Source organism: Histoplasma capsulatum (genome assembly GCF_000150115.1).
Source record: "Histoplasma capsulatum G186AR genomic scaffold supercont2.1, whole genome shotgun sequence".
Classification (NCBI taxonomy): Eukaryota; Fungi; Ascomycota; class Eurotiomycetes; order Onygenales; family Ajellomycetaceae; genus Histoplasma; species Histoplasma capsulatum.
The window spans coordinates 1722695-1737946 of NW_025544801.1; the positions used below are offsets into that span (position 1 = coordinate 1722695).

The following is a 15252-nucleotide window of genomic DNA, read 5'->3' on the forward strand; positions in this document are numbered from 1 at the left end:
GCTGAGCGCTTGCCCACCCATTGCACCCTCAGCTACAAAAGCTCGAGGTCCGTTTTTGTGCATTCCACCTTGATGGTCTGAAGGGTTTAGCCCTCGGTTAAGATAACGTGGAATTAGATGTACATCTGCGCCTCGGATTTCGAGGCGCGTTTGCCCACTCCCAGGCTGCCACTCCCAGGCTGCCCCTTGTATATATGAAAATACAATATTTCCAATACATCACTCATCATTTTCGATACAGAATTAGAGAGAGAATTATAGAGTAGAAGAGTAGAAGATTTGCTGGAGAATTAATATGAGAAATATAGAAAAAAATAATAATATTCTCTGAGAAAAGAATCAACCTGATTGATATGATAATGCAGTTTTATTCACACTAAAGTTGAACAAAGCTCAAACATGATGTGTGCAATTTTTGGGCTGATGGAGATGGAAGGTTGGTGGTTCCTTTAAGGCTTTGACAATCTAGCGGGCGCAGCACTACTTAAATAGGAGTGGTCACGTGGTATTCTAGCGAGTGATAGGAGTTTAGGGTGGAAGGCGCTAGTCTGGAATAGGAAGCCCAGAACTCCAACCTTAGAACGATATACTATTAACTAGCGCCGTATACACGATGGGTTCTATCTTCCTTTTTGAACTCACTGTTTTTTGGAATGTGAATTATAGGTCATGGATGAACTTCTTACTGCTGTCAAGACGGTTGAGAATCGCGAGGAGCTGTCCGTTTCAAAACCACCTCGGACCAGTGTTCCCACAAAAGAAGAGAAGTGCTCGAGTCATCCAAGTACAATAAATTCTCTAGAAGATGTCCTACACACCCTTAGGTCATCTCCAGACAAACGCCGTGTTGTTCAAGTCTTAAGCTTTCTTGATCCCGCTCAAGGGCTCGGGGGTGGTTTCAATATAACTGCTCCAACCGCCCAAGCAGCTCAAATTTTGCACATTTTGATCACAACTACCATTCCTGACCATTGGGGTTGTCTAGGAGATGAAGATTCCCCAGCGCTAGAAGGTGACCACAAACCAAAACCAAAGGCAGCATTGCTAAGATGTTTGAGCAGTTTGGCGGGTATTGGAGCTCTGGTAGCTCATCTTCGCTCGTTACTTTCCAAACACGACTCCTTGCCAAGTGAAAAACACTCGGGTAACAAGATAGTTATTCGAGATTTAATAACCGTTTTGTCGTCAGTTTTAAAACCTCCCGACTTGCTGTTCAAGTTGTATGTGAATACTTCGAGCAGTGTTGAGCGGCCAGCCCAGAGGCAAATCATGTGGAAAGAGCTTATTTCACTCCTTGCTGCGGGAAAGGTGTTATCAGTCGCCGCCGAAAGTCTTCTTACTATTAAAGATATCAAGCTGCCTCGTTCGATTCACTGGATTGGGGATGGAAACATGTATGCATCGTGGCTTGGCCGGTGTATTTCCCGAATGGCTTCTAAGGTCCAATCAACAGATTTGGATTGTTGGAATTATTTGGCCCAGTTCGTGGGTAGATCGTTGAGTCTTGGATATCCCGGTATATTGCCTACTCCGAGGATAATGTAGATGGAATTGCTAAAGACTTTCATATTCAGCCCAGGTTGTCAGCGAAATATATAACACCCTATTACTTCAAGAGGATACCTCATCGAACCGGTTTGGTATTCTCTTAGATAGCCTTCGACGTCACGATCAACTGTTGTTATTCAAATCTCTACTTCATGATTTGGAAATAAGATTTCTTGCTCCTTCTCCTAGTGTGGTGCAGAGTCCACTGGATGATTTCAACAAATCCAAGGCTGTCAGCGGAGTCTCAGCTGTTGTAGCGACAATAGTTCGTGACCGCGGCTTTCTGAAATCTCAGTTGAGCGAATGGCTCGTAACAGGATCTGAAATAAATATAAAGGGCATTGATTTTCGCCGAGCACTTTTGGCATCGTTTGGGAACCAGCAAGGTGGGCTCTCAAGACGGATATTATCTCTCTACATTATCCACGCTAACTCAAAATATTAGAACCGATACTGGAGATACTGAGAAGGGCTCTAGATATATTTGGCGATCAACTATATATAAAGCACACACCAACACGTGGACAGGAAGGTAGAGTATTTTATCCTCGAAACGGGTGCACTTTTGTCTCCAAACGTTGACACATGGCAGCGAATACCCAGATCATCCTTTTGACCGCCGGATACGCCCATCGACTATGTCCACATCAACTCCGCTCTATCACGCAGTCGGGAACCTACCTAACAGCGATATCCAATCGACTGGCGGCCTCTTCACCTCGGGCTCGCTACCTTGGAATGATAGTCGGCATTTCATTATCAAAGCTAGTTGATCCCGCAGATAAGGCAATGAAATTCGACCTTGAGCAAATGGAGAGCGAAGAAGCACTGTGGTATATGAACTTGACAAATGTAAAAGATGAAGTCGGTTCTATCAGCGACTTGAAGCATAAAACCTCTCCATATGCTCCAAAGAAATCAAAACATCAAGGGCGGAAGGCTCCACAAGTTGATCAGCCAAAATCAAGTCAGGCGACATCGAAAGTTCTTTCTATTGAAGAAGTGTCTGAGGAGTCAGATGGTGACTTCTTATCTTACGAAAAGCCAGATACGGACGCTTCGGATTCCGAAGAGGATCCAACACTGATCAACCGGTCAAAACCCAACTCTCCAGTGTATGTATTCCAACTTTCATAGCTTTGCCTTCATTTTTAACCATTGGATGCTAATGTATTATATAGATATATACGGGACTTATTAGCTTGCTTGCAGGATACAGGTAATCCAGAACGATATAACTTGGGAATATCAACTGCACCAACGTTAATACGTCGCAAAGCGTCATTTGGCACCGAAGTTGCAGAGAACTCTGAGGCGCTGGCATTTACTCTTGCGGGTCTACAAGATAAATATAATTTGCCAAAGTTTCAGGAGTACAAGTTACAGAGCCAAATTGCATTACTCGTTGCCTACCCACTTACTATGGGTCGGTGGTTCGTGCATACGCTTTTCAACGCCGACTTATCTCAAAGTCAGCAATCAACGATACTTGTCGCGCTTGGTTTGAGTTCCCGCGAACTGGCGGGGTTTGGGAAAGAAGACTCAGATGCTATGAGCCTCCCTCCCGCTGCGGACTCTTCGTTCCCGTCAAAGCGTCTACCTTCCAGTCTAGCAAATACCTACGGTGGCATGAACAGCCCTATCGACGCTATATCAAAAAAGCTTTCGCAAGCAACCTTAAAGCCTTTAGCGCTCCATGCTGCGGAGTCGTTGACCGGACCCAATGCTCTCAAGGTCCGAACATTCTCATCCCGTATGGAAGTGGAGAAAAGGAAACAACAGAGAGAGCAGCAGAGACGGCAGAAAGCGATTCCTAAAGACCTTCACAGAATTCTTTCCGATGGCTTCTTTTTTCCCCTTACTAATGCTTTTGGAGTCGCTACATACTTGACCTCGTAAGTCAGAATTCATTGCTAATTCCCCGACATAGACATAATCCTCACCCTCCTCTAATTAGAAGCCCCAAGGTGTCTAATTGCTTATCGTTTCAGGTCCAATAACGTTCACAACCCATTCTTGATCCCGCAACTTCTCCAGCTCTTTGTCCAAACGGTTACCCTCATTCTCTCGACTCTGGGCCCAAACTCTCCCAATCTAGCCGCGCTTACGCACGAAGCTCTTGCGCTACTTATAACTCTACACAACCTACCAGTCGCCACCGAGCCTACAGTGCTCCGCGCAATTCTCTCTCTGTTCCTCGCGGTCGTGGATTTAAATATATCATCTGGCAGTGTCGGTGAGGAGAGACTTGTTACTGAATTTGTAACGCAGGTGATGGAAATGCGTGAATGGGCTGATAGCATATTTGAGCGCTCGTCGAAAGAAGAGGAGGAAGTGAGGATGCTCTGTGCTGGTATAATGGTCAAACTTGGAGAGGTTATGGAGCGATACCAAGGCCGATTATTGGGAACGAATCTTGGGTTTGGATATTAATATATTCACTGTATTTCGCACAGGTTTCCAGTATTTCCAGTACATGTATTTATGCATATGGTTTCCGGAATTACAGGGTTCAAAAGAGGGCTTCTCAAGGTGGCACCTGATAGGTCTAAAGAGTCTCTCAACGCATTCCACCCTTCTCTGGAATTGGTGGGCCAACAAATGCTACCCGCACGACTTGTACCGACTAGTTTGCTGAACCAAAAATGCGAACGCGGTTCAATAGTCTTCATTATACTGTATTTAAATAGACTGAAACGGAAAAAGGTTAAAGGAACGCCAGCTAGTGGTATAATTCTATGTCAATGACTTAGTAAATCCCTTCGTTTCAATCGCCACCTTCAACATCCGATTCCCGCTGATAATTCCCGTTGTACAAATTACAATCCGTCTTCGCGCCGATTCTTTGCTTGCAATAAATCTCAACGCAGCAATCTCAGTAAACGTAATCCCGCCAAGGAAAAACACAAAAACCGTCTTTATGCCTCCTGTCCCCGAGAGTGTTTGCCTCGCCCTCACAGCCTTCTCATCACCCTTTTGGACGATGTTCAGCGTGGAACCTCGTGCACTTTTCACGATTTCTTCGAATCCTAACCAGCCAGGGGACGAAACGTTTGCCGAAGCTCCTGCAGCGGATGCGGGGAGGCCTTTTGTGAGGGACATAATATATGGTTTCTGCAAGACGCACTGTACAAGGCGTACGCTGAGCGGCGCATAGCCACTGTAGACGTACGCGACATCATCCGGATCCTGTTCGTTCACTTCATCGACAATGAGTCGCAGACTCTTGCGAAGGTGGTTATAGTTGGATTTCAAACCCGCCGGGCCACCTCCCGTCGGGAGAAGCATAGCCGTTGCAGACGATCGTGCCTGAAGCAACTCCATCTTCTCAAGCGCATGGAAAGTTAGGAGATGCTGGTATCCATATGCTTGCAATATCTGCTTTCTGAAGTTTTCTAAATCCCTAGGTCGAAGGCCGCCATTCATGCAGGACTCAAGGCATAACAATCGGAGAACGGTATTTAGAGGAACGTCGCGTGCAATTAGTTCTTCGATGATACGATGCTGATACGTTGGATCCGAGCCCGCTGCTATGTTTTGCTGAACTTCGAGCGCCTTTCTGAAAACGTCGGAAAGGGTTTGACGCATGATTTCTTCCGCCATGTTCGTGTGAACTTTAAGGCTAGTGTGTTCTGCTTGGTAGGCGGGTAATTTGTTGACAAATTCTCTCAGTTCACTAGTTGACTTGGCTACATGACGACTTTCATAGTCGCTCTCAAGCCGGCGGGCTACTTTATTCAAAAGACCTCCGACGATAGCAAAATTTGCATTACGAAGCTGACCGAATAATTGATCGGACGAGTCAAGTTGTATTTTTCGTTTTAAGCCCTGTTTCGCAGCGGCTGATGATGTGCCAGAGGACGCTACTTGAGAAGACGAGGGCGTGAGAGCAGAAGGGCCAATGACCATGGAGTCAACCTCTGTTTGGTTATTTGCGATTTCAAAAAATTCATCAACGAGACCTTCGTATGTGAGCTGGGTAAGTAGGGGAGTTGCGAAATCCACATCTCGATCGATAACTATCAAACTCTCTATCGTTGAGCTAACCATGAGCCCTCTCCCGGATCCATCATTCAATCCAGAGGTTTCTTCAACATCCAGTTCCTTTCTCATTCGCAGTAGTTGATCTGCTAGTCTCCTTGCATTGTCTCCCTTTCCAACAATACGGGGAAAGAAGCCATGACGTAGCTGCAGATTCATTAATGCCTTGGCGGAAAGATAAACTGGACCTGGGTCCTTGTGCTATACTATGTTAGCTTGAAAGAAAACTCTCAAGATAGGGAAAGATATTTCATACCAAATAGAGGTCCGGAAACGCATCACCTAACTCTAAGGAGAGAATATCACTTTCCAGAGGTAGAAAATAAAGAGGAAATTCCGTGATATTGACATCTCCTATAATACCCTCGTCTTCTAAAATCTGATTACAAACAAGAGTACGGCGCGGGACCCAAAATATGGAGAATTCATGTTCGACAGTTCCATTTCGTTGAAGCTTTTTTATTTGTTCTAACAAGTATGTTAGCACATTATGATGGCTATCAACGAGATGAAAAAAGCAAAGAAAATGCCAAAGGGATGTGCTAGGATATTGATTTATATAGGGGACAAGACTGGCAATGGGAAGTGAGAATGAATAAATTCCCCAAAGCCTCATGTTATTGCCCCCGCAACATTTTCCCATGCAACAGTAACAAAATCAAACAAGAGTGAATATACATATAAGAAGCGGAAAAGGCAAGAGCCAAGAAAAATTGGCACGAACATATCACATAAGATAATCATACCAGCCGTAGATTGTACCTGGGCAGGCTTTTCAGCATGCACGAGAAAGACAATGTTTTTCTGGGAAGAATCGGTATTCCCATTTTCAAGTAGGAAAACCCGGTCTACTCCGTACTCTTGAAGAACAGAGAACTTAACGAATAAGCCAACGGGACCAGCCAGGTCCTTGCTTATCACAAGGTTCTTTTTGCCTCGAACCTGGACATAAAATCAGCATAACTCTGGTAGCTGGGCTTAAAAGGGCTTTAAAAGTCCCCCTTACTCACACCTTCAAGAAGATTCAACAGATCCCTCCGAGCTTTCTCTCGTATATACTCGGCTTCTGACCCAGGATCAGGAGCCATGGTGCAGCGCAGCGAGAACCAGAGATATTGATGTAAACAAAGCACCGCTGTCTGCTGTTGGTTGAGGTTGGAGCTCGGAGCCAAGAAAGGGAGCCATATAACGCTAGCTCTATTAGTATTGAGTCACAAACTCAAATCAACCACCTCGTATAATCACGTGACTTAATGCAACAACGCCACATCTCCAACCTGAGACTTCAACCTCCATTCTCCATTATGCCCTTTTGCCTCTCACTAGTATTCCCAAGATTTAAAAAAAGAAATTGTTAGAATAATAGCTCCTTAGTTTTTCGTTCCGGTTGGTGTCTACGTTATGAAGAAATTCGGCTTTGGGAGCAAGAAAAGTGAGGGTGCAGATGAGGATAGCAACCGCTCAGCTCTTTTTGGGTCCAAATCCAAGAATAAAAATCCGACTCCGTCGTCAAATCCGTATGCGCAGCCTCAGCAGTCAGCCGATCCGTATAGCCAAGGACGTGGACGCGGTGGACAGACTGATGTGGGCGGATATGGACCCCCTTCAAATCAAGGACGTCCTGGCATGAAACCTCCAGGCAGCCAAGGACATGGTGCACCTAGAAACCCTTACGAGAATCTTGATAATAAATACGGTCGGAGTAATGGTGGTTATGCACCCGGAGGACCCGGATACCAAAGTGGGTATGGAGGAGACAGGTATGGAGGTGATACTTCCACTCCGGGCCCACAATCTAGATATGGGCCTGGTGGTTATGGTGGACTTGGGAGAGCCGACCCAAACGATACAGCTTCCGTCGATGATAATAGAGATGCTCTTCTAGGAGATGCACGGGCACGGCAACAAGAACGACGTTACAACCCTACTCTGCAAGATGTCCCACAAGGTGGTGTCAGTGGTGCTAGCGCTGATGGATCCAATACCACTTATGCCCCGACTTACCAGGAGAGGCAACTCACAGCAGAGGAAGAAGAAGAAGAAGACATCCAAGCGATGAAACATGAAATTCGAATGATAAAACAACAGGATGTTTCTTCTACCCGCAATGCTCTTCGTGCCGCCTTAGAAGCAGAATCGACAGGCCGTGACACCCTCCTTCGTCTTGGTGCTCAAGGAGAACGAATTCATAATACAGAAAAAAACCTTGACCTGGCCTCAAACCAAAACAAAATTGCAGACGAAAAGTCCCGGGAATTAAAAAAGCTAAACAAAAGCATGTTCGCCATGCATGTCTCTAATCCATTCACAGGCGAACAACGACGGCGTGCTCGTGACGAGGCCATCATTGATCGTCACCATGAAGAACGCATTCAGCGAGAGGCTACTCGACAAGCCGCATTCCGGACAGAGCAACGTATGGATGAGACCTTCAAAACCCTATCAAAGAAAGCTGCCGGTGGCCCACAGAAACAAACAAACCTTGCAGACAGGTCTAAATACCAGTTTGAAGCTGACAGTGAAGATGACGAAATGGAAAATGAGATCGAGTCCAATCTTACTGCGATCGAAGGTGTTACGGGCAGGTTGAACCTTCTTGCTCAGGCCCAAGGTAGGGAGATTGAGCAACAGAATGCCGATTTGGGCCGAATCATAGGCAAGGTACATTACTTTTCCCTCCCGAATTATGCACGAACCCATATCTCATAGATGTGTACTAACCGATAAACCCGCAGAGTGACCATGTGGACGATCAGATCGTCATGAATAGCGCCCGACTCGGTCGTATTCGTTGAGCATCGCAGAACCTACCATCCTTCTACTCTAGTAGATCTATCTTTATTAAAGTAGCACCTTGATGTTTGCTAGATCCTCTATGCTTTCCCCATCGCAAACATATCTCTTTCATATCCCTTCATAACAGCAATGCTTGGCAGTCCATACCCAACAAGTTTTTTGTCAGCTTTTCTGCCATTGCCGCCTGTTCGTTTGTTTTGTCGAGTGATGTCAGACCTCTCCTGCGTTGATCGTAGATGCTAATACGATAGATTCTTCTATTTTAGTGCCTTGTTTTTTATCAGTGTAGCTTCAATCCATATCATCTATTTTTTTTCGCTCATATGTAGTTGGGCACCCTTATTGTTTACGAGATGGAGATAACGTAACTACTGACTATTGAAGATGGATGAAAAAATCTTTCTCTATACAAACATTGAGTGAGAGCTTGTTGGTGGTATGGTGGATTACGTAAATGATATCTTGGCAGAGCTGAGCATCCATGCAATCAAAATGTCTTGGCAAAAATCTTCATGCAACATCCATGGACTCATGACAACAGGAAAATCTTGGACAAAACAGAGACAGAGAAGATTTGATCTTACCTGATATTGGAATAACTATAAAGAAGCAGAAGCCAGTTTCCAGGGAAGGATGATAAGATCAAAACTAGCCCCGAATATCCTTCAAGCTGCCCACTCCATAGGCCACAGCCATCGAGCTACATTCCATCCTGCTCCTACCTGCCGCCTCCTCCGCCTCACACTCACCTCCGCATCACGCCTGCACTCAGGCCCCCTCCTAAGTCGGCGAGCAGACCGCGAGCTCCCTTCGATAAAGTCAGGTCGAACATGGCTCCGCACCTTGCCAATTTTCTTCGTCGTTGTTGGCGCCTCCATGCTAGGAATATTCAATTACCAGAAATCCTCATCCAGCATAGTCAATAGCACCCTCTATGCGTTGCGAGTGTCGCCTAAGGGAAGAGAGCTTCTAGGCGATGAGATATACTTTGCACAGAAAATCCCATGGATTAGCGGAGAGATGAATCAGTTGCATGGGCGAATTGACATCTCATTTTGGGTTAAGGGGACAAAAGGCAAGGCGAAGATGAGATTCCAGAGTACCAGAGATGGCAGGAATGGTTATGTAAGTAGAGTGCCATTGTGTTTTATCCATCCTTTGACACATTTTTCCAAAAAGGAATCAAATGCTAATCATTAGCCTTGCCGTTCTAGTTTCAAACCAATAACTGGAGTCTTACATTGGAAGATGGCACAATAGTCTCACTATTGGATGCATCTCAAGGAGATCCTTTCCGATCTGTGATGTCTGGAGACACTACTACTGATTTGAAGACATCGATATGAAAAGAAAAAAATGTAGCCGAATATCTACAATTGGTACGATATGTTTCACAGTCTCAGTAGCCTAAACACTATAATTTCCCAAGTGAAGCTCACGAACGAATGCAGGTAAATACGTATATCAAGGATATTTTATCCGTGCATAATTAAAGTTTTTTTGACAATGAAAGCCGGGGTAGAAGCGCCCGTTGCAGACCAACTCCTTGTGCGTATCCAAGATATAGGTCCTGTCCTTTATATGTCTTTACTTATTGTGTCCTGTTTGCCGTGATCGCCGTTGTCGTTCGGGCTTGACATGACATTGGTTGTTTCGTTGGGCTGAAAGGATGTCAGGAGGTTTTGCCTTTCCGAAAATCGAAGGACTTCCTGAATGAGGGTGGCGAATTCTGTACCATCATACCGGTTTCGATACAGCTGCACGGCTTCCGCGTATTAGCATAAATGCTGCTTATGGTCGAATGCATTTAAACCTAGGGATAAAGCACTATATGCGACACTTTAAAAGTTCATCGTATAGTTGGCGCAAGTCTATTGAATGTAAAATAGCACCATCCATCAAGATGAAATCAATTGTGGAAGCAGGGAAGCCAAACGTGTGCGCTGATGAGAAGAATGTCGCTCCACACAACGGAAGAGTAGTCGTGTAACGCTTCTCGTGATATCAAATGCCGCAATTTATAGTTCGTCCTTAATTCCTTCTAGTTGTTTATGATAAGTTTCTGCGATGAACATTTGATGCGTCTTAATGTTGAGGTTCTGGTTGTAATATAGTGCCACTCGAGAAGTACTAAATAGGTATCTGTTAACCTGCGTTGATAGTCTACGGAAAAGAGTGCTCACCAAGAAACTCATAAATGTCAAATTAGAATAAAATGGTACGGATTCATGAACGCTGCAGGCCATTCGAGCCCCTCTTCCACGGGTGTTGTGAAGAATCCCAAGTGCGAACTTGCTGGAAAAAACTATATAGTTGATAGCGGTTGGAGTTGCCGGGATGAGGAGTTTGGAAATCCAGAGTTCATCTTCATCTTTTGTGATCCGCGATATCCAGTGACGGAGTAATATTGCCCGACAAACCAAGCGGGAAAAGTAGAGGAAGAGACGGGTCTGATCAGGCTGGTTCTTCTGAAGCAATTATGCCAAAGACAGAGACCCCGATTCCGAGATGAGAGACATATTTCCTGGAGCGATCCCAAGGCTCCATGAAGTGATTCGCTTCACATTCGAATTTAAATTTGATATCTATCGTGAGCGTTTAGAAATATATTATTCAACACTTGAGAATATCTACCTCCAAGCAAACAAACCACTGTCGTCAGTAGCACACCAAGATTGGATATTGAGTTCATGCAATCCAAACGATAATCCATTTGGCAGGCATACTGTCGATTAGTGGGGTCGCAACACTGGCTCAAAACTCCCCCAGCTTGCAGGAATGAGGAGCATATACGGGAAATATCCAAGGATCAAAGGCCATCGAAGCTAATGTGTAACCTCCCACACCTCGTCCTGATAGGATCTCGGCCTTTCGCAGATGGATGGCATACGAATGTTCGCCAGCACAAGTTTGCCAAGTGTGTTCCTTGAATCTAGCTTTGGCCCTCTTAGCGCAATGACAGTTTGCTCCTCGATCATGCTCATTATTCTTGATGAAGGGCGGAAAATAATTGACCATGCACCCTCTCTCAGCGCTCGTAGGGTAAGTTATCCCGTGTATCAATATTGAATTAAGCCACATTCATGGGCTGGAAATGTATTGATTTAAATATGCCTTAGCGATGAAGGTTGATGGATGTAGTATGTATCAATGGTTGTATTGTCCGTGTGCACAGTGCTTCTCGTATAAAGGTACGTATCGATAGGGTATGTAAACAGGCACACTCGCCACAGCGTTGTTTAGCTTTAATGATTGTTTTCCTCTCTTTTGGGTGCTGGATGAATGCGACCAGTATAGATGATTCGAGTGATGGTGGAATTTCTGTAAACTTTCCTCTGATCAGGTAACTCTAGCGGGCCGAAAAGTTTCCGAACAATGCGTTTTGTATAACACCATAACCATGGAACAATTAACACTAAGACTTCGTATGATTATGTTATTATTAAATAAAGCCAATGTCCTCGGAAGTCCCATGGGGAAAAATAAAATAAATCCATTTATGAAACTCGCGCACAGGTATCAATCAAGAGACGGAGAGATGACAGTACAATCAAAGGAGGCAGGGGGTGGGAAAGCATAATGTGATATCATGGAATAACAATATCCACCAATAAAAATTAGACAATTAAAATTTAAATAGTTATAGACATATATATGTATGTATCAACGAGCGAAAGAAAAGTTGTAGAAAATATTCGAGAAAAATTAAGACGCGAGGGATATATTAAGGGAAACAATGCAATAATCAATCAACATGTGCCGTATGGGGAATATCGCAACGAGGCAAACAGAGAAGCAAATAGTAAAAATGTTTGATTTTAAAATGACGTCAAATGCAAAAGGCAACTAGAAGGAGAAGCCTCTCATTTAACCCCTGGGTCATCTCTGTGCCATCGAGTAAGTGGCACCGTGTTCGAGTGATGAATGACGCCCGGCAGCTTTCCCGCTGCAAGGGACGAGAGCAGACATCCTGGTCAGGACCAGGGTGGTAATTAAAACATGGAAAATAACGAGGGGCGTCAGGAAGGTTAAAAGTGGACAACATACTAGGAGTAAAAGAAAAAGAAAGTAAGGCCAGCCAGAACCAGGAGCGATGGAATATAACAGGAATGTCCCAAATTATGATAAAAAGATCGACAAAATGATCAACATCAAGAGAAGATCGGGAAAAAAAAATTAAAAATAAACCCAGGAACTGTAACAGTGATAAGAAGCAATATATAGCAACTAATCATCACCGTGGTATCAATGAAAACGATGGCGGAAATAACCTTGGAACGAAGCCAGACACACGTGCCAAAACGCAGGGAAATCAAACGAAGTACAAAACAAATGACGCAACAGGGTTAAAAAAATAAATGCATGAGAGAAGCGACCGGCCCTAGTCTAGCGAGGGTATATATAGTGTGATGAGAAGGGGAAAATAGAAAAAAAGGAAGAAAAACTTATGAAGCCGTACCGTCTCTGGATGTTGATGAAAAAAGTAAAGCGTGCGCCTCTACCGTAAAAAAAATGAAACAGGAAAAGGAAAATGGATGAAGGAAAAAGCAGGAGCTCCCCTGTACAATCGGGTGAAAATCCCCCCAACCTATACCACCTATACCATCCGAACAAAACAAATTTTCCTCACTGGGGTGGGTATCTTTTGAATCTCCCGGCCGTGAAACAACTTCGAATCCACAACTACTCGTGCTGGGTGAGAAAAGAAAAAAGGGGATAATTTTTTTCCAAAAAAAAAAAAAAAAAGGGATTATAATACAAAGCATTATACGATTTGGGGTAGAAAAAAGGAAAAGTGAAAAGGTTTCCCGGCAAAATTATCATATGGCAATGTGAAAGCCACGATAATTGTCGAGTGGGAGGCGTAGTTGGGGAAACAAACTAAAAATGAAGAAAATTAGAATAAAATTATGGATTAAAGACCCAACTTGGTGTCAAATTTTTTTTTCCCCCGCAAGCATGTTGGAGTGGGTGGCCTTGCTGCAGCAAGGCCTAAGATGTCATTAAGAAAGTCGATGAAATTTTTTAAGATGGAAAAGAGCGAGTGCGCAGAGTAAACCCATATGGCAGAGGGGTTGACTTGGCTTTGTCGTGAGGAAAGATTTCACTCTTCTTGCTGCTCAGGAGAGCCTGACTCCTTTTCGCCCTTGTGGACTTTGTTGTGTCGACGGAGATTCGATACCACAGAGAAGTGACGCCCACAACCTGGGAATTCACACGGGAATGCTGTTGGACAGAAAAGTGGCGATGTCAGTACTTTATTCGTTGATTTATTTATTTTCCCACGGCATACTTGCAAAGGTTTGCCTGGATACATAGAATAGATCTGGTTGGACTCACGTTTTTCACCCGTGTGACTATACATGTGAGTCTGCAAGGAGGAAGGGCGGGTAAATCTTTTATCGCAGACTTTACACTTGTGCTTCTTCTGCGTGTTGGACGGGACTTTTGAGCTGAACTGGCTCATCATTGATTGAGGCCCAGATATGGAACTATGGATCAGGTTGGACGGTCGCGGGAGCGTTCGCGATGGCATACCATCATAAGATTCTGAAGTTGTGGAGCTGTAGTCGGTGACGGAAGAATCGACAGAGACAACTGACGCACTGTAATATGGATAATTGCCCGCAGACGAAATTGACGAGGCTGAGGAATGTGTCGCGGGGAACCCGTAGGCCTCTCTAGGTCCTCTAGAACTCTGAGAGCCATACATATTTCGCGGAGTTGCGAGATCTTGACTCAGGGCAACCATTCCTCGGCTAGCATCCAAGGCATCTCCATACGTGGATGCCGGTGGTGGTTGCGATGGAACAGCTTGCGACGGAGGCTCGTTGCTGAATATCACGTTAGTAAAATTGCCCTTCATATCCCCGTTATCTATCTTCTTTTCTTCTATTAAAAGAACCCAGAATCTATAGGACAATCACTAAAAGAAAGGGGAAGAAGAATTAGACTCACCCTTGAGGCATATTTCTTGAATTTGAGTGTTGGTGATGGTGTTGCTGTTGTTGCTGGTGCTGGTGCTGGTGCTGCAGTGATTGCGCATAGTCCATGGGCGGATAGTTAGCGGGAGTGAATGAAGCTATTGGCGATACCGAAGTATAGCCTTGGGCTTGATCAAAGGTAGTCCGTGGAATCTCTGGAGGCAGAACAATGATCTGTTCCGAACCAGGGTAAGTAGAAGCAGGGTTGTAATTACTGCTCGGGGAAATTGATGGCGCGGGCACCGGCACAGTTGAATATGGCATGGAGATAGCCGTAGGTCGAGAGACTTCCGCGCGCTTTACAGGGTGATTCAGTGCGACAGAGCTTGCGGGCATAGATGTGGGATAGATCGGCTGCGGAGGATGAGGGGATGAATGCGCTGCCCAGGGTTCATTGAATTGGGGTGTGCTGGGATGAACCTGACTGTGAAACGCATTGTCGTAGCCCATCCCACCGCCATACTGGCGGTTTCGGTTTTCGATAACCATAGTCATAGGGAAGGCTGGTGGTGGTGACAGTTGCCAAAATCACAAGGGTTCGAGATTCAGAAAATCGGCGGGTTTGAACGACAAGAAAACAAGAGGGATGCCAGAGGGCCGATCAATTGATCGGTCGAACTTCTTTTTTCTTGGTTTCTTTTTCTGCTTGTTGCTCTCCTCTCCTCACAGGCTTTGGGCCAGTTAAACACTCGGTGCTATGCAGAGATCTAGCTCATGTGTGTTGGTGTGTGTATGTATATCAATATATTATACTGAACTGCAGGAAGAAATGCAAGACTCGACAAGGCCAGTGTGTACTGTATGGATGTATGGATGTATGTAGGAAGCCGGCTCAGGAGAGTCTGGCTATGTAGGACCAGATGGGGGGACAGTTCGAGTGGTT

The 15252-nt window shown here is 44.9% G+C and overlaps 6 protein-coding genes across 6 annotated transcripts; 3 read left to right on the forward strand and 3 right to left on the reverse strand.

Annotated features, from left to right (window-relative positions):
* Positions 1-669: 669 nt before the first annotated feature.
* On the forward strand, positions 670-3981 carry HCBG_00549 (uncharacterized protein; the record flags this gene model as incomplete). The annotated part of the gene is made up of 6 exons (XM_045427599.1): positions 670-1516; positions 1575-1934; positions 1994-2080; positions 2141-2663; positions 2730-3443; positions 3540-3981. The coding sequence occupies 6 exons, from the start codon at positions 670-672 to the stop codon at positions 3979-3981; spliced, it is 2973 nt and encodes a 990-aa protein (XP_045291574.1).
* A 303-nt stretch (positions 3982-4284) lies between these two features.
* Positions 4285-6717, reverse strand: HCBG_00550 (vacuolar sorting-associated protein; the record flags this gene model as incomplete). Its single annotated transcript, XM_045427600.1, has 4 exons — positions 4285-5790; positions 5846-6057; positions 6336-6531; positions 6600-6717. The coding sequence occupies 4 exons, from the start codon at positions 6675-6677 to the stop codon at positions 4285-4287; spliced, it is 1992 nt and encodes a 663-aa protein (XP_045291575.1).
* Positions 6718-6913: 196 nt separating this feature from the next.
* HCBG_00551 (V-SNARE) lies at positions 6914-8706 on the forward strand (the record flags this gene model as incomplete). Its single annotated transcript, XM_045427601.1, has 2 exons — positions 6914-8250; positions 8325-8706. 2 exons carry the CDS (start codon positions 6991-6993, stop codon positions 8382-8384), a joined length of 1320 nt encoding a protein of 439 aa, XP_045291576.1.
* A 260-nt stretch (positions 8707-8966) lies between these two features.
* On the forward strand, positions 8967-9938 carry HCBG_00552 (cytochrome oxidase assembly; the record flags this gene model as incomplete). Its single annotated transcript, XM_045427602.1, has 3 exons — positions 8967-9510; positions 9600-9764; positions 9837-9938. 2 exons carry the CDS (start codon positions 9019-9021, stop codon positions 9729-9731), a joined length of 624 nt encoding a protein of 207 aa, XP_045291577.1.
* Positions 9939-9962: 24 nt separating this feature from the next.
* Positions 9963-11369, reverse strand: HCBG_00553 (uncharacterized protein; the record flags this gene model as incomplete). Its single annotated transcript, XM_045427603.1, has 3 exons — positions 9963-10142; positions 10569-10853; positions 11232-11369. The coding sequence occupies 3 exons, from the start codon at positions 11367-11369 to the stop codon at positions 9963-9965; spliced, it is 603 nt and encodes a 200-aa protein (XP_045291578.1).
* Positions 11370-13489: 2120 nt separating this feature from the next.
* Positions 13490-14858, reverse strand: HCBG_00554 (C2H2 zinc finger domain-containing protein; the record flags this gene model as incomplete). The annotated part of the gene is made up of 3 exons (XM_045427604.1): positions 13490-13611; positions 13726-14297; positions 14344-14858. The coding sequence occupies 3 exons, from the start codon at positions 14856-14858 to the stop codon at positions 13490-13492; spliced, it is 1209 nt and encodes a 402-aa protein (XP_045291579.1).
* Between the last annotated feature and the right edge of the window lie 394 nt (positions 14859-15252).